General features: G+C 44.4%; 2 protein-coding genes across 5 annotated transcripts; one reads left to right on the forward strand and one right to left on the reverse strand.

The window, feature by feature from the left end:
• Positions 1-843: 843 nt before the first annotated feature.
• On the forward strand, positions 844-10343 carry sgpp2 (sphingosine-1-phosphate phosphatase 2). 4 transcript variants are annotated; one of them, XM_010882222.3, is made up of 5 exons: positions 844-1242; positions 4404-4562; positions 7528-7707; positions 8837-8926; positions 9434-10343. In XM_010882222.3, the coding sequence occupies exons 1-5, from the start codon at positions 1015-1017 to the stop codon at positions 9977-9979; spliced, it is 1203 nt and encodes a 400-aa protein (XP_010880524.1). In that variant the 5' UTR covers positions 844-1014; the 3' UTR covers positions 9980-10343. The 4 variants fall into 4 exon arrangements, with proteins under 4 accessions (XP_010880524.1, XP_034148884.1, XP_019905517.1 ...); XM_034292993.1 differs by lacking the exon at positions 844-1242 and adding an exon at positions 4136-4153; XM_020049958.2 differs by lacking the exon at positions 844-1242 and adding an exon at positions 6353-6580 and having other exon boundaries at positions 4501-4562.
• Positions 10344-10826: 483 nt separating this feature from the next.
• farsb (phenylalanyl-tRNA synthetase subunit beta) lies at positions 10827-22648 on the reverse strand. The gene is made up of 16 exons (XM_010882099.3): positions 22518-22648; positions 21981-22036; positions 21706-21860; positions 21528-21600; positions 21208-21323; positions 20507-20657; positions 20287-20395; positions 19306-19438; positions 19089-19140; positions 18897-18958; positions 16612-16819; positions 16395-16475; positions 16215-16307; positions 15455-15572; positions 15176-15328; positions 10827-11327 (listed from the first exon to the last, which is right to left on the reverse strand). Exons 1-16 carry the CDS (start codon positions 22573-22575, stop codon positions 11176-11178), a joined length of 1770 nt encoding a protein of 589 aa, XP_010880401.1. The 5' UTR covers positions 22576-22648; the 3' UTR covers positions 10827-11175.
• Positions 22649-22891: the final 243 nt, after the last annotated feature.

Consider the following 22891-nt stretch of genomic DNA (forward strand, 5'->3'; position numbering starts at 1 on the left):
AAACAATAAAGATCACATTTTATTGGTCATAAAATGTGTCCCACGTTATATTTTGTAGGTTACTGACATTCAATGTTAAGTGTTCATGTTTAGGCTATGTTAGCTTACTACCAAAAGGCCACTGGCTTATAGGCAGTTAACACCATGCATCATATTAAAAGCTGATTTTGCGTGTATGTTAAGTCTGAACATTCACATATAAAACAATAGCCTACTAATTAAAGACATTTAGCCTGGACACATTTTTAGTAGACTATTCAAAAACGTATTTTCCCGAAACACTAAAACCTAATCTTAACCCAAACGTTTACCCTAAAGTTAACTTCAATATCAAAACGTTTATGCTCAAACCTTGCTCGGCAGCACTACCTTAATCCCAAACCCTAGACCTAGGTCAGCCTACATTTGGAAGGCCTGAGTTTTCACTGTGTAAAGTTATTTCAAGAAATTGTGAGGAGTTCTGGTCCTGAAAAGGTATATAGAATCAAGTAGCCTATAGCCTACCCTAGTCAAATCGGGAAGAAAATATTTGGTATTCAATGGGGAAAATTGTAAATCCTATAGTATTTTTTTTGTCTAGGAAAGATATCCTGCAAATAAACAAACATTAGGTTAAAAGTGACAGGGTGATCTTATCCACCTAGTCTAAACATTTAAGTCGGGGTGCCCTGTATTGGGGGTGTTCCACACACTTGGGCAACAGCAACCTGCCTAGTTTCTACCTCAACAAAAGTGTACACATGCCTTTGTTTACTAGAAACAGGTTTTTGCCACGCCCTACTAGTTTAGTTGTACTTACCTTTCCTTTTCTTTAAGCCTATGTAACGTTTCACTAACGACTTGTTAATAGCTATTTTAGTTGCAGTTTAAGTTAGCGCCTGTCTTTGCCTACAGAACACACGTCTGGGATGAGCCTTACCTGGCTAATTTAACTCGTACGTCCGACGAAACACTACGAGTCTGTGCTGCCAGCCTATCTGCATACATGTCATAGGCTATTCTGGAAGAATTGCCATGTTGAAACTTCTTAAATATATGCACGATTCGGAGCTTGTGGCAAAGTTCCAGAGGGCATGCGGTCTATTCCCCGTTGAAGCCGCGCGTCAGAACGGAAACAGGGCACTTCTTTCGCGGGAGACTCGATACGCGGATTTCGGTAATGATAATGGACACGGTATTACAAATGAACAAGAGGATAACAACTCAAATTACAAACACAAGAAGAATGGTTACAGTGTTGGTGTAAGTTTACACTTTTTTGTGAGTTTTGCGTAACTGGAAAAAATAGGAGAGAATGTCGGACTTGGTTGAAAATACCTTAAATATTTTGTTCACCATGTTGCATTGGGAAACCTATTGTTAGTCTACCTGACCTTGAAGGTATATATTTTAAAAATAATAATTTTAGGCTTATCATGATTCTGAACCAACTTATATGATTCTAATTGGATTTCGTATTATAGGCTAATATGAACCAGTCCTATATGAATATGGTCTTAGGAATTTCATTTCTGGCTAGTTATTTAGAATCCAAGAGTTCCAAATCATGATAGAATATTTTGGAGTAGTTAGATATTGATGAAAGTATTTTTGACTAGTAGATATTGGTTATTCAATAGAAACTTTATTGTTTTGCATTTAAGACTTTATTACAACCCTTATTAGCTCTTTACTGAAATGGTATAACCCATGAAACCTTGCGGCAAAACTGGACAAACGTCTCTTAGCGTTCCCAATTAAGGTCAGTTTCGTGTTGGCTTGACCCCCTCGCGGTTTTTATATTTTTGATAATATCTAAATGACAAGTAGACTATTCAGTATAAAACAAAATGAAAACGATATGACATAATACATAACAGTAATATACAAGCATGGTACAAAGACGTAATTTGTGTGTATTGCATGAAGAATACAGTAATACAACAAGTCTGGCATTCAATTCAACCATGACCAAACAGGTTGAGTACAAGAAACAGGGAGACACCCCTAGCACAGAAGCCAAGCAAATTTTTTCCTACCCTTCCCTGAGCAGGCCCCTATATAGTAGCATATGTTCTGTAAACACAAAATACCTCTCAAGGCAGTGAGTCACACAATCTCCTAAACTGTAATAAATATATATGTAGCTATATTTCAATCAATTTCTCTACTGCAACCATTTTGGACCAATGGGCTATCAATAGGTTTAGGCTTTGGACCTGTTCATGAAAAGAACCGGGTCCTGTTGCCATATACCATCTTTTTATATACAATACGTTTTTCCGGTTTAGTATGACTGAGAATACTTTCTAATCTTCAGCAACAATCTGGAAACAGTAGGGGTAAAATGCCTTGCTCAGGCTCAGAATGAGAGATTTTTAACCACTAGGCTACCTTACCACATCCCACACAGTTGCAATCAACCTCTGTTAAAGTGCACTTTTTTTTTTTGAATATACAATAATATTATAAACTGGTAACCAAAGCAATATAAGCATACTTGTGGTACCATGTCTCACATATCACTATCAGTATTCATGATTCAGTTTATAATATTGCTTATAAACTGTCTCCCCCGACCAAAGGTACAAGTTGTAGGTTACTGTACAGGTCGAGGGCACATGCAAATATTTAATATTATTATAACTGATATAGGCAGTTACAGTGGGGAGAACGAGTATTTGATACACTGCCGATTTTGCAGGTTTTCCCACTTACAGAGCATGTAGAAGTCTGTCATTTTTATCATAGGTTCTCTTCAAATGTGAGTGACCGAATCTAAAACAAAAATTTAGAAAATCACATTGTATGATTTTTAAGTAATTAATTTGCATTTTATTGCATGACATAAGTATTTGATACATCAGAAAAGCAGAACTTAATATTTGGTTAAGAAACCTTTGTTTGCAATTACTGAGATCATATGTTTCTTGTAGTTCATGACCAGGTTTGCACACACTGCAGCAGAGATTTTGGGCCCATACAGACCTTCTCCAGATCCTTCAGGTTTCGGGGCTGTCGCTGGGCAATAAAGACTTTCAGCTCCTTCCAAAGATTTTCTATTGGGTTCAGGTCTGGAGACTGGCTAGGCCACTCCAGGACCTTGAGATGCTTCTTACGGAGCCACTTAGTTGCCCTGGCTGTGTGTTTCGGGTCGTTGTCATGCTGGAAGACCCAGCCACAAACCATCTTCAATGCTCTTACTGAGGGAAGGAGGTTGTTGGCCAAGATCTCGCGATACATGGCCCCATCCATCCTTCCTTCAATACGGTGCAGTCATCCTGTCCCCTTTGCAGAAAAGCTTCCCCAAAGAATGATGTTTCCACCTCCATGCTTCACGGTTGAGATGGTGTTCTTGGGGTTGAACACATCCTTCTTCTTCCTCCAAACACGGCGAGTGGAGTTTAGACCAAAAAGCTCTATTTTTGTCTCATCAGACCACATGATCTTCTCCCATTCCTCCTCTGGATCATCCAGATGGTCATTGGCAAACTTCAGACAGGCCTGGACATGCGCTGGCATGAGCAGGGGTACTTTGCGTGTGCTGCAGGATTTTAATCCATGACGGCGTAGTGTATTATTAATGGTTTTCTTTGAGACTGTGGTCCCAGCTCTCTTCAGGTCATTGACCAGGTCCTGCCGTGTAGTTCTGGGCTGAGCCCTCACCTTCCTCATGATCATTGATGCCCCACGAGGTGAGATTGACTGTCATCTTGAACTTCTTCCATTTTCTAATAATTGCGCCAACAGTTGTTGCCTTCTCACCAAGCTGCTTGCCTATTGTCCTGTAGCCCATCCCAGCCTTGTGCAGGTCTACAATTTTATCCCCGATGTCCTTACACAGCTCTCTGGTCTTGGCCATTGTGGAGAGGTTGGAGTCTGTTTGATTGAGTGTGTGGACAGGTGTCTTTTATTCAGGTAACAAGTTCAAACAGGTGCAGTTAATACAGGTAATGAGTGGAGAACAGGAGGGCTTCTTAAAGAAAAACTAACAAGTCTGTGAGAGCCAGAATTCTTACTGGTTAGTAAGTGATCAAATACTTATGTTATGCAATAAAATGCAAATTAATTATTAAAAAATCATACAATGTGATTTTCTGGATTTGTATTTTAGATTCCGTCTCTCACAGTTGAAGTGTACCTATGATAAAAATTACAGACCTCTACATGCTTTGTAAGTATGAAAACCTACAAAATCGACAGTGTATCAAATACTTGTTCTCCCCACTGTATCTTGGTTAAAATGTAGTCAGAGCTACAATTGAAAAGTATAGGAATGACTTTGACCTGCAATTATATATATATATATATATATATTTTTTTTACTGCTATGCACTGTTATGGTTTTACAGTGAATGATTGCTGTGGACCAAAATCAGGAATGTTTTCTTTTTCTAAGTGAGGTCCTAACTGTTCATATGCAGGTGTCTGGGCCCCAGTATGAGGTGAGGAACCGACTGCTCTACTTCCTGTTCCGGGTGTCAGCTGGTCTGGGTCACGAGGTCTTCTACATCACCTTCCTTCCCTGCTTCCACTGGAACCTGGACCCCTTCCTCTGCAGACGCCTCGTCAACATCTGGGCTGTGAGACACATGTGCCGGCAAAAAGAGAGACCATTCTGATTTATGTGGTTTGAAGAGCAGGGAGGACTGCAGTCCAACTGGTGCCCTTATCCCTATATGGTGGGCCCTTTGGCTCGTAGGGAAAAGGGAACCATTTGGGATGGAGACACAGTCTTCTTTAGCCTTCAAACCCTCCTAACACACATAAATCCTTCTCTTCCACTGCTACCTATTAAATTCAGACCTGTGGTTTATTACGATAAAATAAATGCTGAACTGATGGAAATAACTGCACTGTAAGTCAGAGAAGGTATGCCACATTGTGTGTTTGAGGTCACAGATAGTTGCCTTGCTTGAAAATGTCATACAACCTTAAGATCTGTCGTATCTGTGAGAGGGGTGTGTGAGACAATGGAGCTCTTCTTCACTCCCTCCCTCCCTCCCTCACCTCTCACCCCCATCCCCTCTTGTGACCCAACCTTTCAATCCCTGTCCTCCTTACCCCTCTCTGACCTGATCCTGACTCCATCATGCTCCCCTCGACCACAGGGGCCAGATCGACTGGTCCCACAGGGTGTTCGGAGGGTCCCAAAAATGATGGATTTTCCCTAACCGATTCACACACCCAAGGTGTTATGACTGAGTAGCAGTTTAAAAACGACTTAGTAATGATGTTAAAATAATATGCATGCAGTTTTTTGTCCCTGAAGCTCAAGGTCACAAAGAATAATTTGATTTTAGTGACAGTGTTTGTGCCTTGTGTGTGGACACCAGGAAACCCGTCCACTTGCTCCAGGGCACATCCACATACATTTGGATTTCGTGGGTCCTGTGGTCCGAAGTCTGGTTAGAGATTTCAACCTGAGGTGATTTCTGGTCTGGGCAGCCTGTTTTATTGAGCTCATCTTGCTTTGAGGTTCTCCTTCTAATGGGACCATTTGGTCTTGCTGCCTTCAGGGTAGACTACTCTACAACCTTGTAAAGCCCCCCCCTATTGTGGAGCTGGTGCTATCTGGAGTTCATGCGCACACACACACACACACAGACGCACACACGCTATGACCTGTAGAACCAGGGGCCCCCTCCTGATTTTCTTTATCACAACACGTGCTTGACTTACAGGGTAATGTCAGCTGCCATGGCAACACAGGGCTTTTGTCAGCGATTAAAACTCCTGTCACTATAAATGACAAACAGTGACCCTCTCCACTCTGGTCCTCTCCTTAAAGAATGCTGTGATTGGACTGACCAGCGTTTATTACATAATCATTTAACAAACCAACTCTGTGTTCTCCACGAGCGCTGGACAGATGACCCTTTGCCCCCTGGAACATCTAACCCCACCCTAACCCAGCCCCGCCCTATCTCCACAGATCAAAGTCCAGAGAAGCACTGGGCTCAGTCAATACTCTCATTCATTCAGTTAAGTCTGCACGCTGCTTCGTCTTTGACCTGACCATGGATGGTCCGTCTCTAACTCGTCCCTTTGTGGCGCCCGGCTGGCCAGTGCTTTGATGTAGCCCGCACAAAGAGGAGGATGTGTGCGCCTCTGTAGGTTGACTGGAGGACAGTATCGCTACGACTGATACATTATGATGGCTTCACAGGGTGTGCTGTTTGTTTGCGTGTGTGTGCGCGCGTGTGTGGTCTTATTGTGGAGGTGGTAGGATCAGTAGTATGCAGTATCAACCCAGGGAAGTCAGTGATTTCTGTGGAGATGGTTGTCACTCCCCCCCCCCACTCCTCTTCTGTCACTCTTTTTCAAGTAAAATCATGTTTTTCTTGTGTGTGTGTGTGTGTGTTGAGGACAGTGAGTGTGCAGCAGTGTAAACAGATTGAGCAGGTGGGCAGCCATTGATTAGCTGTTCATCAGTCTTATTGCTTGGAGGTGAAGGCCGTCTAGGAGCCTGTCGGTCTGAGACCTGGATCTGCAAAGCCGCCTGACGGACGGTAGCAGAGAGATCCGTCCATGGCTGGAGCCCCCCGTGGCGTTATTGACTGTGTGATGTCGTTTGCTCCAACTGCAGGATCCAGTGGAGGTAGTGAGGGAGTGTTCAGTCCAAGACATCCGAGATTGGAGGGGCACTGGGGTGTAGACTGCTGCACTGTAGTCCGTTAACATCAATGTGACTAGTATTCCCCATGTCTAGGTGGGAGAGAGCAGTGTGTGTCGCTACGCTAACTGTGAATAGAGGCCTATTAGCACTTTTATTTGTCATGAACACATGGTTACTCAGACACTTGGTGGGGATATTCTCCTGCCCCTGTATGAAGGAGGAGTCGTTATTACCACCTACATGTCATTCCCGAGCTCGTGCGCCTTTTTAAAAATCTCTCTCACTTGCTGTATGTCTCGCTCTCTTCGCTATCACTTTCTTTCTCTCTCTCACTCTGCCAGCCAGTCATTAAATATAAAAGGCAGGGCTATAAATACAACTCTAGCCTGGGCGGCACTAGTGCCATCTCCAGAGGATGTGTACAAGACAGGGTTTGGTCTGACCAGGCCTCACGACCCTCTTCAGCTCCCTACACACTACAGGGCTTATCTATACAAACTCTTTCTGTTCTATCAGAACCAGATCGACTGGTTCACTACCACTCTATCCGATTCAGACGTGTCTCTGAGCTCCGGCCGGGGCGGTCGGCCACCGACATCCCAAGACACAGGGTCAGCAGCTCATATTTGATTCTTACAGTAGATTGTGTTACCGGGCGACTGCAGACTCTGCTCCTTTTAGAGAACTGTGACGCGCATCTCGCGAAATGCGTTCCTGCCGACAGAACGATGACTTATTTATTGAATGCTGTGTGGCCGTTCTTAATAGAGCGACGGACGATAAAGTTAGCGGCACATATTCTGAACGGTTTTATATACTGTAGGCGTGTGGTTTCAGACAGGTGAATGCAGGAGAGATATGATCAGTGTGCCAATCAGTCATTCCCATTTGGTTATAAAGCCGACGTGGACCTAATCCCTCCTCTCCAGATGGTGATGTATATCGGCCAGGCACTGAAGGACGTGCTGAAGCTGCCTCGCCCCCTGTCTCCCCCGGTGGTTAAGCTGGAGAAGCGTGTGGACGCTGAGTACGGTCTCCCCTCCACCCACGCCATGGCCGCCACCGCCATCTTCTTCACCCTCCTCCTCAGCGCCCCTTCACGTGTCCAGGTGAGGCCAGTGCAAAGCTGCCTGGGTCCTCTGCCCAGTTTGGTGCACTCAACCTCAGGGAGAGGTCCCCCTGGAAAATGGGTTGGGCGGGGCAAAGTAGCCAGTCATCATCAGTCACCATTAGACCAGACACACCCACACAGACCAGACACACCCACACAGATGCTGTTTGGTCCTCTGATAGACTTCAGACAGTAAATAACTGTCAATCTCTCCCTCTCTCTTTGTATCTGTCTCTCTCGCACACTCCCCTCTTTTTTCGGAGAGTCGGAGAAGGCAAAGTGCTATGGAAGCTGAGGTCTGGTGCATTGGGGACATTGTTTCTGCTTCTGAGAGCACTCACAGATAGATGTGTAGCAGTCTGGGGCAGTGGTCTGAATGGCCTGAGGCGATCTCCTCTGAGGGGTGAAAGGCCATGACCGTCAATCACAAAGTGGCCCCGCCATCCCAGCATCCTTTGTGTCCATTCAGAGTCCTCTCTTCATTAACTTCCTCTGAAAGGCCCCCAGCTGCAAGGGGAAGTTACACACAGGAAAAAGAGAGGAGGGAGGGGAGTGGGCGATGGTGGTCAATGAATACACATGGGCTCTCCTCCTCACTGTTAAGATGGTGGGAAACAAAAACACAACTAGGTACATTCTATAAAAGCAGAGAAATAGGAAGAGGAGGTGCAGGGAGACACAAAGGGAGAGTGGACTCTAGGACAGACCATACGTCAAAGTGGCAGAATAGATGGATGACACAAGATTTAGTTGTCTTAAGGGGGATTGACTAAATGACTTGATCAAACATCAACAGAGAGAGAGACACAAGAGGAAAAGGATAGACAAAGAGAGGTGAGAAAGCGATGGAAGATTAGGGCATTGCCATGCCCAGAAACAGCCCTTACCCTCTGTAGAATGGATACAGGTCCCATTTTGATGGGACTGACACCATTCTGTCCCTGCTTCTAGAACCTACCCCTACATCAGGAAGTGGACAGGGACAACAAAGAAAAATCTAGACTACATTTCCCTCTGGCCCCCAGGTTGACATGTCTGTGGGCCTACTGAAGAATGTTGGGAATTCAGGTATTTCTTGCATTCTAGATGATCTGTTACTGTATGTGCGTGTGAATCTCCATCCACAGTTCCAGTTTGAAGTGGGCCTGTTTGTGGCGGTGTTGCTGTCGACGTTGGTGTGTCTGAGTCGTCTCTACACAGGCATGCACTCTGCCCTAGTAAGTCTCCTCTGCTCTGCCCTACAAAGTGCTGCATAAAACATTTTAAACCAGCGCAGGATGTATAATTCATACTGTGTGTCTGGTTGCCACTCCTCTTAGGTTGGCAAAAATCTGTAACCCCACCACACCCAAACAATTAAAATAAATAAAACAGGTTGAAGGTTCCCAGAATCCAGTGGGAATAAGGAGTAACTCCAGTATCTGCTAACTAGAATCTGAAAACCCTCAGCATGCTGGGATAGTTATTTTTAGTTTTTGAAACTCTAAGGGGACAAGTGTTGCACTTCAGTACTCAAGCCAGTAGTGATCATTATTTCAGTTGTTTTCTTAATGAGACCTAAGATGGAGTCCAGAGCAATAGTTATATATATATAATTTAAAAAACTCAAATCAAAATAAGCCTTCCAAATATTTCCTGGTCTTTCTGTCAGCAGAAGCAGCACTGCTCTTGTGACGCCCGTTGATCACCTGTTGGCCGTTCTCTTCCTTTCCTGCCGTTCTCAGGACGTCCTCAGCGGTGCTCTGATCTCAGCCACATTGATACTGCTCACCTACCCATGCTGGGAGACCTTCGACCACCTCCAGCTCAGCTCCCCTCTCTCCCCTGTGGTGGCCTTGGCACTGCCCCTCTTCCTGAGCTACACATACCCTGAGTTAGACCATTACACCACCACGCGGGGGGACACCACCACCATCCTGGGCGTGAGTGCAGGCTGTTCCGTGGGCTACTGGGTCAATGAGAGGCTGGGGGAGACATTTGAGCCCCAAGGGGTCCTACCAGTCCCCCTGCCTGCGCTGTCCTTGGGCGGCCTGGCTATGGGCAGCGCCCGCTTTGCGCTGGGCGTCGCGGTGCTGGTGGCGACCCGACAGGCGGTGAAGACGGCCAGTCTGCGTGTGCTGTGTTCATGGTACGGAACGTCCATGAAAGACAGGGACACCAGGAGAAGGAAGGAGATCGAGGTGCCATACAAATTCACCACCTACACATGCATGGGCCTGGTCAACTCTATCCTGGTCAATAAACTGTTCATACTACTAGGGCTGCTGTGAGCTTAAAGTGTCAAAGGGCAACTTTGGGTGAAAAGAACTGCTTTAAACTGCATAGCTGTTCAAAGCACCATCATAGCATATCATGAAATGTTTTCAAACAAACAAACATTAAGGTGCTCAGCTCCGTGAGTCCAGTTAGAATGATATCTATAGAAACGGAGGGGTGAGTGGAGAGCAGACACCTAATCTGAATAGTATAGTGGACTTGGTGAGGGGCAGCATTTAATCTATATCACCAGTCAACCATTTGTCCAAAGAAAGCATTTGATAATTCTTCATGCCCAAACTGTCCTTTATGTTTTAAGGTCAACGTGATCCTTAACGGTTTGTGAAAGGTGCCTTGTTTATATGCCTGACAGAAGTAGATATTTTTTTATTGTACCTCTGACATTTTTCACACATTACCATTAAAATGTAGAAGTCTGAGAAAGAAAGTTTGAAGAATTCCTTGATTCCTTTATCTGACTAAAACACATCAGATTTAAAACAGTAAATTTCATAGGAATTGGGACAGAAACAATTTTTCTGTAGTCTCTGTACTCCAGTAAAATAATACATAAAAGACTTGCGTAACTTTCCACATACTTAAGGACGGCACAGTTACACAGAAACACCTTCATATCTGCAGTAATCCATGACACACAGGGCTGAAGCCCCACCCCGGAGCATAAACCCACCAAACCACTAGAACCTGTTGGACAACCTGTGAATGGAATGCAAACATCAACCTCGGATGACAAAGGCCTGCCCCTATTAGGTAACCAATACAATGACTGCCCATGGAAATATCTTTAAATGACACTGTAGGTACAGAGATTTATTCGCAAACAAAGAGCAGAGTCATAGGCAGACGTCTCATTTGTTTTAATAACCACGGAGACAAAAAAAACAGAACACCCACATACTTTGTATATGCCAGCCAACCGTTTCTATGGTTACGTCACATATTACCATGCATGATATAAATGGAATCATTCGTCCAGGTCACAGTCCTAACTTCAGCACTTTTATTTCAAGCATTCAATAGAGCGTCATTAGGAGATTTGCATTAAAATGTGAGTTTCTTCCAATGCTGGTTGGTTGGGTAAACGTAACATGAGCACCTCGACTGCCGGATAATGACGGGGGTTAAGTCATAATCTCTATGGTGTTACCAGCTGGGCGTGTCCAGACATGGTCGGGGCGTGGCTTTAACATCACAGGAAGGGCTCGATGTCTATGTCGAGGGCAGAGCAGGGCATGGTGAGCTCGAAGCGGCTAATGACATCAGGGTGGAGGACCCCAAGGCGTCCAATGCTTTTCCCGTGCGCAAAAATCTCAGCACAGCGACCAGGAAAAAAGGAGGAATCTGAAAGAAAAGAGGGGCAAAGGAAAAAGGGGCATGAGAAATGTAGAGGCTTCATGGCGGTTGGGTTAAGTACAACCTATTTGACGTGTATGCTCCAAATAAGCCAAAATGTCCACGTAGACGAGAGGCCCAAGATATTAAAAGATGGGGAGACAGAAATAGCCAGAGATACCACATCTACTCACTGACAATGTTTAATAAAAACAGACAGAGCGGGACGGAAATTTGCTCTGGGTTGCCATGACTCCACAGACATGCCATGTTCCGTTTTCTGATGCTGTGCTCCCTTGGCGCATGACTTCTTCCCACACTGCTTTGGTCATGAAAGCTAACGTATCCGAGGCTGCATTCAGAAGCATACTCATAACTATGAATGAAGGCTCCCAGCCACACACAGCTCCATCAATGAGCATGTGTCTCCCAAAGCAGGCCAATGAGTGCATCAAGATGACAACCTAGAAAAAAAAATGCACACCTGTAGCTAAGAGCCAGATGGCCGTTCTGGCAAATAACAGCCCCCTCCTTCAACCCAAAAAAATAAATAATAGAAACCACAAATGTATGGTCTCCGGGCGAAGGTCAACCCAGAGGAGACAGTCAGAAAGGTAAAGCATGCCTCCGAGAGTGGACGGGAAGTGTCTGAATTGGACACAGTTGTTATGTGAAACACGGGTATCCGCTCCCGAAGAGGCTCTTCAGCTCCCCAACCACTCATCCTCTGTCTAACAGACTCCTTCAAACCACACACACACACACACACAGACAGACAGACAGACAGACAGACAGACAGACAGACACACACAGACACACACAGACAGACACAGACAGACACAGACAGACACAGACAGACAGAAAGACACACACAGACAGACACAGACACAGACAGACACAGACAGACACAGACACAGACAGACACAGACAGACACAGACACAGACACAGACAGACACAGACAGACACAGACACAGACAGACACACACACACACACAGAGACACACACAGAGACACACACAGACACACACACAGACACACACACAGACACACACAGACACACACAGACACACACAGACACACACAGACAGACAGACAGACACAGACAGACAGACACACACAGACAGACAGACACACACAGACAGACAGACACACACACACACACACACAGACAGACACACACAGACAGACACACACAGACAGACAGACAGACACACACAGACAGACAGACACACACAGACAGACAGACACACACAGACAGACAGACACACACAGACAGACAGACACACACAGACAGACAGACACAGACAGACACACACAGACAGACACACACAGACAGACACACACACACACACACACACACACAGACAGACACAGACAGACACACACAGACACACACAGACACACACAGACAGACAGACACAGACAGACAGACACAGACAGACAGACACACACAGACAGACACACACAGACAGACACACACAGACAGACAGACACACACACACACACACACACACACACACACAGACACACACAGACAGACACAGACAGACACAGACACACACAGACACACACAGACAGACACAGACACAGACAGACAGACACAGACAGACAGACAGACACAGACAGACAGACACAGACAGACACACACACACAGACAGACACACACAGACAGACACAGACAGACAGACAGACACAGACAGACAGACACAGACAGACAGACAGACAGACACAGACAGACAGACAGACACAGACAGACAGACAGACAGACAGACAGACAGACAGACAGACAGACAGACACACACACACAGACAGACAGACACAGACAGAGACACAGACAGACACACACAGACAGACACACACAGACAGACACACACAGACAGACACACACAGACAGACACACACAGACAGACACACACAGACAGACACACACAGACAGACACACACAGACAGACACACACAGACAGACACACACAGACAGACACACACAGACAGACACACACAGACAGACACACACACAGAGAGAGGGTTGGGAAGGAGGCAGGCCCTGCACCATATGTCACCGTGTCCTTAACCCAATGACCTCTAGAGCTCCTTCCCAAACCAACACCATAGGTAGTGTACAGGTACAGAGCTCCAGAGGTCACGACTCTGTAAAGGGGTCAAAGGCACACTAACATATGGCATGGCGGGGATTAATGGTGTTACCTGGCTCTAGTTCTCACATCATACATCTTTAATGTGTATGGGTCTGGAGGTGGGCATGTGTGTGCATCTGGTCTGCATAATTACGTGCTGGTATGTGGGAGCGTGACAGTGTGATTTGGCGGGGGATGTCAGACAGACTAAACGGCTGTGGGTGTCATTCTCTCCCTGTAAAGCCAGGCAGGCGCACTGCACCACAGTGACTCACACGGTGTCTGACTCCCACTGTGGAGGCTACACGCTTTATCACCCTCTTCGGTCTCCCCTCCCTGGGTTCTCTCCCCCTCTCCCCTCCATGGGTCCCCCCCCCCTCTGTTTAAGGCCCTTATTTCCCAGTCCCCACCCTCACTCCCTGCTATTCCCTCTAGGATACCAGAGTCCATCGATTTCTCCAGCGTCTGATCCTGACATCCAACGCTGTGACCTTGAGAAGGTCAGAGAGAACGGGAATGGAAGAAAGGGAAAACAGACAGAGGGATGAATTACAGATACTGGAGTTCTGTATATACCACAGCTCAGGGGTGGATAGAAAACAATGTAGCGGAAGCATCACTAGTCTAATGGGAAAACTTGCCCCTGCCTCATTAACTCATTCATTCAGTTGTCCCTTCAGGATTCCATGATTGCAAATCTTTGGGCAAAACCTTATATCACCCACATATCACGCAAGCACATTACCGCATACAACTCATTGCAGTACGAAAAGGCCTCACGATTGCTACGAATCAATGCATATTCTCTGCATTATGTTTCAATCTAGCCGCAAAAAAACAAACATTCTCAATCAAATGTATTTATAAAGCCCTTTTTACATCAGCAGATGTCAAAAAGTGCTTTTACAAAACACCTGGCCTTAAATACATGTGGGCGGAGTCTAGAGTCTATTTAAACTTAGTCCAGGTCAGAAGCATGACCTGATGGACAAGGAAAGGGACAACACGGGGGAGGTGTCAGCACAGTGGCAGCTGAAATCGTCAGGCATCATCTCGATCTGCAACACAACCAGGAGGACTCTGGACAGGGACAGCAACAGGTCCCCCAAGCCTGGTACTCCGCAGATGTGGGCCAGGACCTCAAGCCCTCCTAAGTTCAAAACGGGAGACTGGGAAAATTCCAAAAATGCATTCCTCATTTCAACAAGGATTTATAATGGAGAAGGAGAACTTAGTGGAGAAGGAGAATTTACCCTACTCCCCAGCACAATAATACAGCAGCGTAAGACCTTGGAACTGAGACATGGGGGTCCGGCGACACTGTGGCCCTACCTGAGGGAGGCCCCGGACAGGGTCCAAAAGGCAGGAAATCAATCCACCCACATTGCCAAGCATCAACCAAAGGGACACCCACCAACAGCAACCATCATTAAAAGTGACTGTTTCAGCTGGGGAATCACAGGCTGTCCCATACCAAATGTTGATGAGAGGTGTGAAGCTAAGTGGCACCCTGCTGTGAATCAAACTATGGTGTGAGACAGTCCAGTCCTTCCAGAGAGCTCCTACAGCGTTACACCGCTTGCCTTTCTGCCTACTCCCCTTCGTCACCGCAGCACAAGGGCGGAAACTGAAAACCCATCCAGAGCTTTTGTAAATCAGCTGTTGTTAAAGGAAACTGAAGCCCAGTTCAGACTATGGACACGGTTTCCTGGTTCTGTTACCCTGGGCAGCCTGGATGTGGTAGCCCTCGTCCCGGCCAGGTTTGACCTCTAGCAGCTGCATGACCCGGTCCATGAGCCCGTGGATCACCTCGAACCCTGGGCTCTTATTGTAGTAGACGGCACACAGACGACGGTTGTTCTTGGCCCCGACATCTGGCCGAGGGAAAGAGCAGGGAAGTGAAACATTTACGTTGTGATTTGTCCTAATAAACAGAAAAAGGTATATGACTACACTCTTCTGAATAGCTGGTTTCCATTGACACGCACGCGCAAACACACCTTTTGTTTCATCCTTGAGCACCACGTCGGAGATCTCGAACAGCCTGAGAGGAAGAGGCATCTTCCGGTTGGCAGCCAAAGTCTTGAGCAGGCCTGGGAGCAGTGTGGTGCGCGCCACCTGGTGGACGAAAGGAGTTAACACAGCATTATTTTAACTCATTAACCAATAAGCCCTATATACACTGTTAAATCCCAACCAGCTGAAACTACATCTGATTGAATGTGTTCTCGATTATCATCCTCTGCAGTTTAATGGACCAATTTCAAGGACATTAGCCGGCCAACTTCTATAAGTAACTTTTTGCTGACGTCAACATAACGGGGGAAAATTGGCATTTAAAGTAGCCTATATTAGAACCTGAAATGATATACATAGCTCATAAGCTTCTACAAAATCTCGGTTGGCAATTTGTAGGGACTGTGCCGATGTTCTTTGTGTGTGTTAACTGTTGAGAGGCATATGTAAATATTTTTGATTTTGTAGTATTCTACATAGTAAAACTACACAAATGTAAGGAAAAACATTGTTAAAATATTCCCTACAACATCTTGGTATTTTCAACAATGATTCCTTTCAATCCCATCTTTGATTTACCCCAGCCACTCTCACACACCCTGAAATTAACCGACCGGAGAGTCTTGGGTCAGAATGTCCTAGGCTTTTCTCCCAGCAGCTAACCCAGTAGTTACACAGGTAAGATCAGGATTAAAACACCTGGCCCTAGACAGACTCAATCCAGTGCATAGATTGTTGACCTACCTGAAACTCTGCGGTCTTGGGGTTAGCAATGTGACATGCCCTGGTATCTGAGATGTTCTTCAACAGCTTGTCAGCAATGTCCTCTTGAGAACACTGCACAGGATGACCAAAAGATATACATTAAAATATGCACATGTAAACATGTTTGTCAGTGGGTACGACTGTGTGGTGGTTAATTACCAGGGCAAAGGTCAGGGCCTCGGTGAACCCAGCCGCAGCCAGGTCCTGTCTCAGCAACTCGGTCAGTTTATTCAGAGGGAGCTAAAGTTCACACAACAAATTTGTGAGGAGGTACAAAACGACACCTCAGCAACAATAACCAGTCATCCAGCGTCGCCAGTCGACGACAAAACAAAATCACTCATGAATAACCTGCTGACAACCCCCCCCCCCTCACCTGATTGGCTACAGTGTAGGTGCGGGGCGTGGTGCGGATAATGTTGTTGAAACCGTACGCCATGGCGGCGTCCTCCATGATGTCACAGGCGTGGATGACGTCAGAGCGTGTCGGCGGGATCTCCACCTCGATCTGTTCGCCGTCACTCATGACTTCCGATCGCAGGCACATCTTGGTCAGCAGCTGTGCAATGCGCTCGGTCGACTCACTGGAAACAAACCGTTGTACGTTTTTAATAAACATCCTTGAAGACATTTACTCCATCAGCGTCTCTTCTGGCAATTTGATAGCATTCCCATTAGACCTGGAAGATGAGGCCTAAAAGAGATATTTGTATTATGTTCTGGGTGATTCATTATATACATATTGAGCTTTTAAAATGTTCTTCCTACAGAAGCTTGGCATTTCATGCGATAAACTAATGGTCCTCTGCTCCTGAAGCATGGGCAAACTGGGACTGGTTTGACAAATGTACAAGAGGAAGATAGGGTTTGAACGAGGCATTGTGGTGCAATTCACTGTTCACGTCCTCACAGAGTATAAATTCCCCAAAATGTTCATTTACAAAAAAAGTGTGATATTCACTGGGCAGGTAATAGCTAAAAGGTTATAAACACATTCATGTCTGGCCTGTCTACCCAGTTAAGATGTTGTAATCAAGTGGCATACAGGAATAAGATACTTCTAACTCAGGAGAACAAGGTGCCAATTCCTTAGATAAGTTTTATTTATTTTTATCCTCATTACCCAGTTACCAACCAGACAGTATATGAACAAGGGTTAAACCCAGTGGGGCAACATTTCTAATCTTACTGGGAACGCCCGTAAAGCACACTGGACACACCAGAACAGGGTTAAGGGTTATCACAAATCAATAGGATGAGGACCTTCATGTTCTCCAAAAGCAGAACCTAGTTAAGAGAATGTCTTAAAAGGCTCAAACTGCCCTTACTTCAAACATTCAAGTGTCAATCTGAAACATTTAAATTTAGGGCAAAAACAACTTCATATGACTATCCACTGCATTGACAGGCAACAAATGCAGTTCTGTATGACATTTTCATTTGGGGCATTAAGCAGACACTGTTACCCAGAGCCATTTACAGTTAGATACAGTTACTGATATTGCATACAAGCAAGATTGCAGAAGTCTATTGGAGGAACACTTTTTGCATGTCAACTGTATTTATCCACTACAATCGTTGAGAACATACTGCGCTAATGTCATTATAACATAAGGGAATGCGACAAACTGTGTATTCAATATAAATCTTATTTAAGTAAGGTTGCTCACTTTGCAATTGAAGGTATTTTTCACACCTTGGCTTTTTAGTCCAGTTGGATTAAACACTGGAGCGTTTTCCAACTGTAGTCCAGTTAGTTTGAGGAGGGTGAGAACGCACAAATCCAAGTGACCACATCATGGTCCGCCTTAACTAGCTGTCTCGGGCTGCTTAAAACTATAGGGAGCAACCAAACAACGCTGTCTATTGTGGACTGAATTCACAATGTATTACGGGATTAGTACAGCAACCGTTCATCAAAGTGTGCATTGGACAAAAGTTGGAGCTCTGGGGATAAAAAAAAGGAAAAAAAAGAAAAGACATGTTTGTCTGGTATGATGACCTTGATAAAATGCTTGGCACAAAGCGGCCTACAATCAAACATTGCCAAGGTTATGATATACATTCATCAAGACTAAGCTGATTTTTGTTTCTGACAATAGGACTGCCTTGCTATTTTTGCACCAAACATCTGTTCAATGAGTGAAAGACATTACCGACCACAAGGTTTTCGTAGACAAAATTCGGTTAGTTCTAATTTGGGCAGTGTGAAACCCTATAGAACTAAATAGGAATGGAAACAATAGTATTAGTTTTGCTTTGATTCAAACTAAACTAATGGACTAATAGGTGACAAAACGACCTACGTTGAGATAAAAAAACTATTGTTAAAAAAATGTATATATATATATATATATATATACACATATATATCTCGAGTCAAAACCACTTGACATCTGACTCAGAGGGAAAAGTAATCTTTGTTAGTTGGTGTGAGCAGCAGAGGTAGGGCCTGGAGGTGTTGTGTGGGAAGGTGCATAAAGTACTGAGGTAAAGGATGCTCAAAGCAAATGACAACAAAACAGAAATGCATTCAACAAATACATTTAAATGTTGAGTCCTGCAGTATAAGCATTCAGAATATTATGCCAAATTATGAATTTGATTGAATTCTAAATATTGCCTACCACTCATTTTAATTATTCCAAGCTACTTCAGTACCTTATGCCAACTTTGCGGTTGATGAAGTCCCCTGACAGAGTCTCCTTCCTGTAAGCCAGCTCCTGAGGTCACATAGATTAGAAGATTAGAGGATGGAGGGTTAGGGACACAATATGGGGACAGAGCCCTAGAATTAACCTTTTGACAAATGAGTTGTCGAATATTATCCCCTAGAGAGAAAAGGAACTGTACCGGGTATTGGAAAGTCCTTCCGTCTGGGTACACCACTTCAGCCTCTTCTACTCTGATAAATAAAAAACAGAACAAAGGATTTCAATGTGTGGCCAAGCAAGGTCTGTCAAAGATAAGAATATCTTTGACAGACATCCAGGTATTTTCATTTTGTCAACAAAGATACAGATTCCGCAAGTTCATTCTTTATTTTCATTTCAATATGGGCTATACTCACGTGAAAGGTTCCTCACAATACTCGCAGAACATAGTCACCATCATATCTAACACGATTTTAGCCTTGGTGAGATCTGTGGCTGTGCACTCGATAAAAACGTTCTTTGTATTCAAAGAGATTTTGGAATGGTCCCCTGAAAAACCAATGGAGGTTTTGTTAACACAACATCAACAGTACTGTTAGAAAGAGAAAACACCCATTTTTTGATAAATTTTGACGTATGGATATTTAATCTTCATTTTATCACTACTAGTAGAAACAGATAGGAAGGTTTGCAATTAATTTGCTATGTTCCCTTTTTTGAAAGATTCTACACAACTTCTGGAGAACGGTTAGAGTGAACTCAACACTTAGCTAGAATGTACTGTTTGACTGTAGAATACGTACACACGTAAGCAGCCAACCAGTTTAAAAACTGATTTACATCAAAGGTGTATGCATTTTGCAGTACATTTGTTTTGCTGGATTTCTAGTCCGGAATTTTCCGTATTTGTAACACATGCTTCACATGAGTAGGGTGGCAACATGAAGCTGGGTTCCTTGCCCTGCTCTATCAAAGGGTGCCGATGGCTACCGGGAAATTTGAGCAAGTATGGGATTATTTCCCCAGTCAATTAAATACCAACCAATTTGCTGAAAAGCTAAGTGCTGGCTATTTCATCATTTGTTTTTTAATTATTGACCAGATAAAAGACGATTCAAGTTGCATTCAACTAACTACTTGCAGACTATGTCTCAAAGGAACTTCTATTTGCACCCAATAACACAAAAAAAGTACTTAAATATTTAATGCATTCCGGCACCCAAAACGCAACACAGTCTAATGTGAAACTCCCAACATAGTTTCAGACTGCTTCATTTAAAATGAATGACTTCAGAAGTAACACAAAGGAGCTGACACAAATGGTGGAAAACAACAGGTTAATCAATATTTGATGTTGGCAAGGTTAACAGGCATACGACATGTTTGTTTGAACTCACCATTGATGATTGGAGGCATAGACAGGACAATGCCATTACTGTCATAGATTACAGGATAGACAGGCTTGTCTTCAATGATGTGCAGATAATGTCTCAAGTGGCTGTCTGTCTAAGGGACAAGTACAAAAATACAGAATTACTGCAGAAATATTATCAATCTGGCCATAGTCAATCACAACACATCTTACAGAGACACATTATCTCCAGCCGCCCTGCTCACTTTGTAGAGGTTCATGAGTTCTGTGGCAGTGTACTCCTGGGCCTGGTTGAGAGGTGTAAAGCGGATGTCATCAGGGGGCTTTGCTGTGTAGGTGAAGGGACCTGAGATGGTGTCCAGGTCATGGGTGCCAATGGCAACCAATGTCCTCTTCCTAAAGAGTACAGATTACAGTGAACACATTATCCCACCACCCGCTGACTACACTGCATCAGTGACTCCCAAAAACAAAAACATACCAAGAGACCGGTCCTCAGGCTAAACAACGTTAGCTGAAGAGACCGGTCCTCAGGCTAAACAACGTCAGCAGAAGAGACCGGTCCTCAGGCTAAACAACGTCAGCAGAAGAGACCGGTCCTCAGGCTAAACAACGTTAGCAGAAGAGACCGGTCCTCAGGCTAAACAACGTTAGCAGAAGAGACCGGTCCTCAGGCTAAACAACGTTAGCAGAAGAGACCGGTCCTCAGGCTAAACAACGTTAGCAGAAGAGACCGGTCCTCAGGCTAAACAACGTTAGCAGAAGAGACCAGTCCTCAGGCTAAACAACGTTAGCAGAAGAGACCGGTCCTCAGGCTAAACAACGTTAGCAGAAGAGACCGGTCCTCAGGCTAAACAACGTTAGCAGAAGAGACCGGTCCTCAGGCTAAACAACGTTAGCAGAAGAGACTGGTCCTCAGGCTAAATGTGTTGGGTGTCTGACTTACCTGCAGACGTTCTGATGGAGTTTCTCCTGTAGTTCGATAAAGCTGTCATAGCGTTCCTGTGTGAAGGTGATGTTCCTTAGAACTGCTGCCACAGCATGGGGTCGCACAGCAGCAGTCTACAACAGGCAGAAAAAGGTGGGTTAAGGCTTTACACACATTCATCTCTAAAACTCATGTCTTTAACTCTTTACCTTGAACGCCTTTGCTTTATGTCCACAAATGTACAGACATGAATCCAATGTCTTTTTTTTTTTATGTAAAGATCATAGATTTGGTGGTTCATGTCCTCAAACAGAATCTGTCAGTGTTTTTCCACTCACCTCTTCAGTGATAACCAGCCTCTGAGGTTCTCCACTGGTTGGACTCACACGTCTGTAGCGAGGGGCTTCCATCCTAGAGCAGACAGACATGGGCAAGTTACTACAAAGCTGAAGATACTACAGTAATACAGTTACTACAAAGCATTTGCAGAACGACAGGCACACACAGAGCACATACTTCTCTTTAAAGACCTGTAAGCCCCTGACCAGTCCTTCCAGACACAGCAGGTCATAGCGGTTAGCTGGGACGTCGATCTTATAGAGAATCACATCAGAAGCCCCCTCTGCCTTGGTATCCCCCTGCTCACGACTGATTATGTCCTTCTCTGAGGTCTGAATTACAGGGTTAGAGAAAGGATGCTTAGCTCGATAACACTAGTTAGTTAAAAGTGTTTATGGCAACAAAATACAGGGTATGGTTGAAGTCATTCTCAATCCCCTAACGTTACTCACAATTTCATCAAGCTCCAGCCCAAACTCAAAACATAACTCATCAAATTCTTCATCACCTGAAAGAAAACAGGGAAATTAATTACATTAATGTTGCTGCATGATTGCTTTGTATAGTATTTAGTTAAATACTAGGCGTAAGAAGTAGCGAATACAAGAGTACTAGGCTGGTTAGGTTTACAGGGAGAGAAATGATGCAATCGTCCTGAAATATCAGTTTTGACATGATTAGTAAATCTACAGATACAACACTGTTTAGTTGAAACTGAGTAACTAGATTATATATGCCTGTCTGTTACAAAATGATTGTCATTAAACACAACATGCACACTTATAGACAAAAACACTGGAACGTTCGATTACCTAGCTAGCTAGCTACAAGTACAACATCCATTAAAACGTGTCTCTGATAGCTACTGTAGCTAGCTAGCTTAGTCTCGCTACGTACACTGACAATACAAGACAGAAAAAGACTAGTATACCAGTGAAATTGGTTGTATATAATATTAACTGAAAGGGTATCTCGCTAGCATTTCTTACTGTACGTTCTGCCCAAAGCATGGAATAGAAGATCCCTTTTGACACTGACAGTCGGCATGACGACAAGGCTACCGCTTACTAAATAGCTACCGTTAGCCGCTAACCCTTCTTCCACGATTGAAAGACCCAGTAAAGCCGGCTGTTGATGTCCAGGATAATGCCAGTTTTAATTATTGGTCAAGTCGGAAATATCTATACACAACTCAGTAATAGTAAGTACATTTTACTTAACGAAACAACAAAATAAAAAGTGCAAAAAAGGTGCAATATTACTTTAGTATCAGTTTTGTTTGCCTGTTTGCTGGGTTTGTTAGCTATGGAATTTATGTAGAATTAAATGCTCTTTAAAAAAGTAATGTTTACAAAAAAGTGCT

This window comes from Esox lucius, chromosome 1 (assembly GCF_011004845.1).
Source record: "Esox lucius isolate fEsoLuc1 chromosome 1, fEsoLuc1.pri, whole genome shotgun sequence".
Classification (NCBI taxonomy): Eukaryota; Metazoa; Chordata; class Actinopteri; order Esociformes; family Esocidae; genus Esox; species Esox lucius.

Bases quoted from the DNA above. Each gene is read 5' to 3' on its own strand.
- sgpp2 (XM_010882222.3), top strand. From the start codon at position 1,015: ATGTTGAAACTTCTTAAATATATGCACGATTCGGAGCTTGTGGCAAAG. The intron at 7,708-8,836 runs GTGAGGCCAGTG...CTCCATCCACAG, and splicing joins GCGCCCCTTCACGTGTCCAG to TTCCAGTTTGAAGTGGGCCT. The intron at 8,927-9,433 runs GTAAGTCTCCTC...TGCCGTTCTCAG, and splicing joins CAGGCATGCACTCTGCCCTA to GACGTCCTCAGCGGTGCTCT.
- farsb (XM_010882099.3), bottom strand. From the start codon at position 22,575: ATGCCGACTGTCAGTGTCAAAAGGGATCTTCTATTCCATGCTTTGGGC. The intron at 20,396-20,506 runs GTGAGCAGGGCG...CTTGTCCCTTAG, and splicing joins AACTCATGAACCTCTACAAA to ACAGACAGCCACTTGAGACA. The intron at 19,141-19,305 runs GTGAGTATAGCC...TTTATTTATCAG, and splicing joins TATTGTGAGGAACCTTTCAC to AGTAGAAGAGGCTGAAGTGG.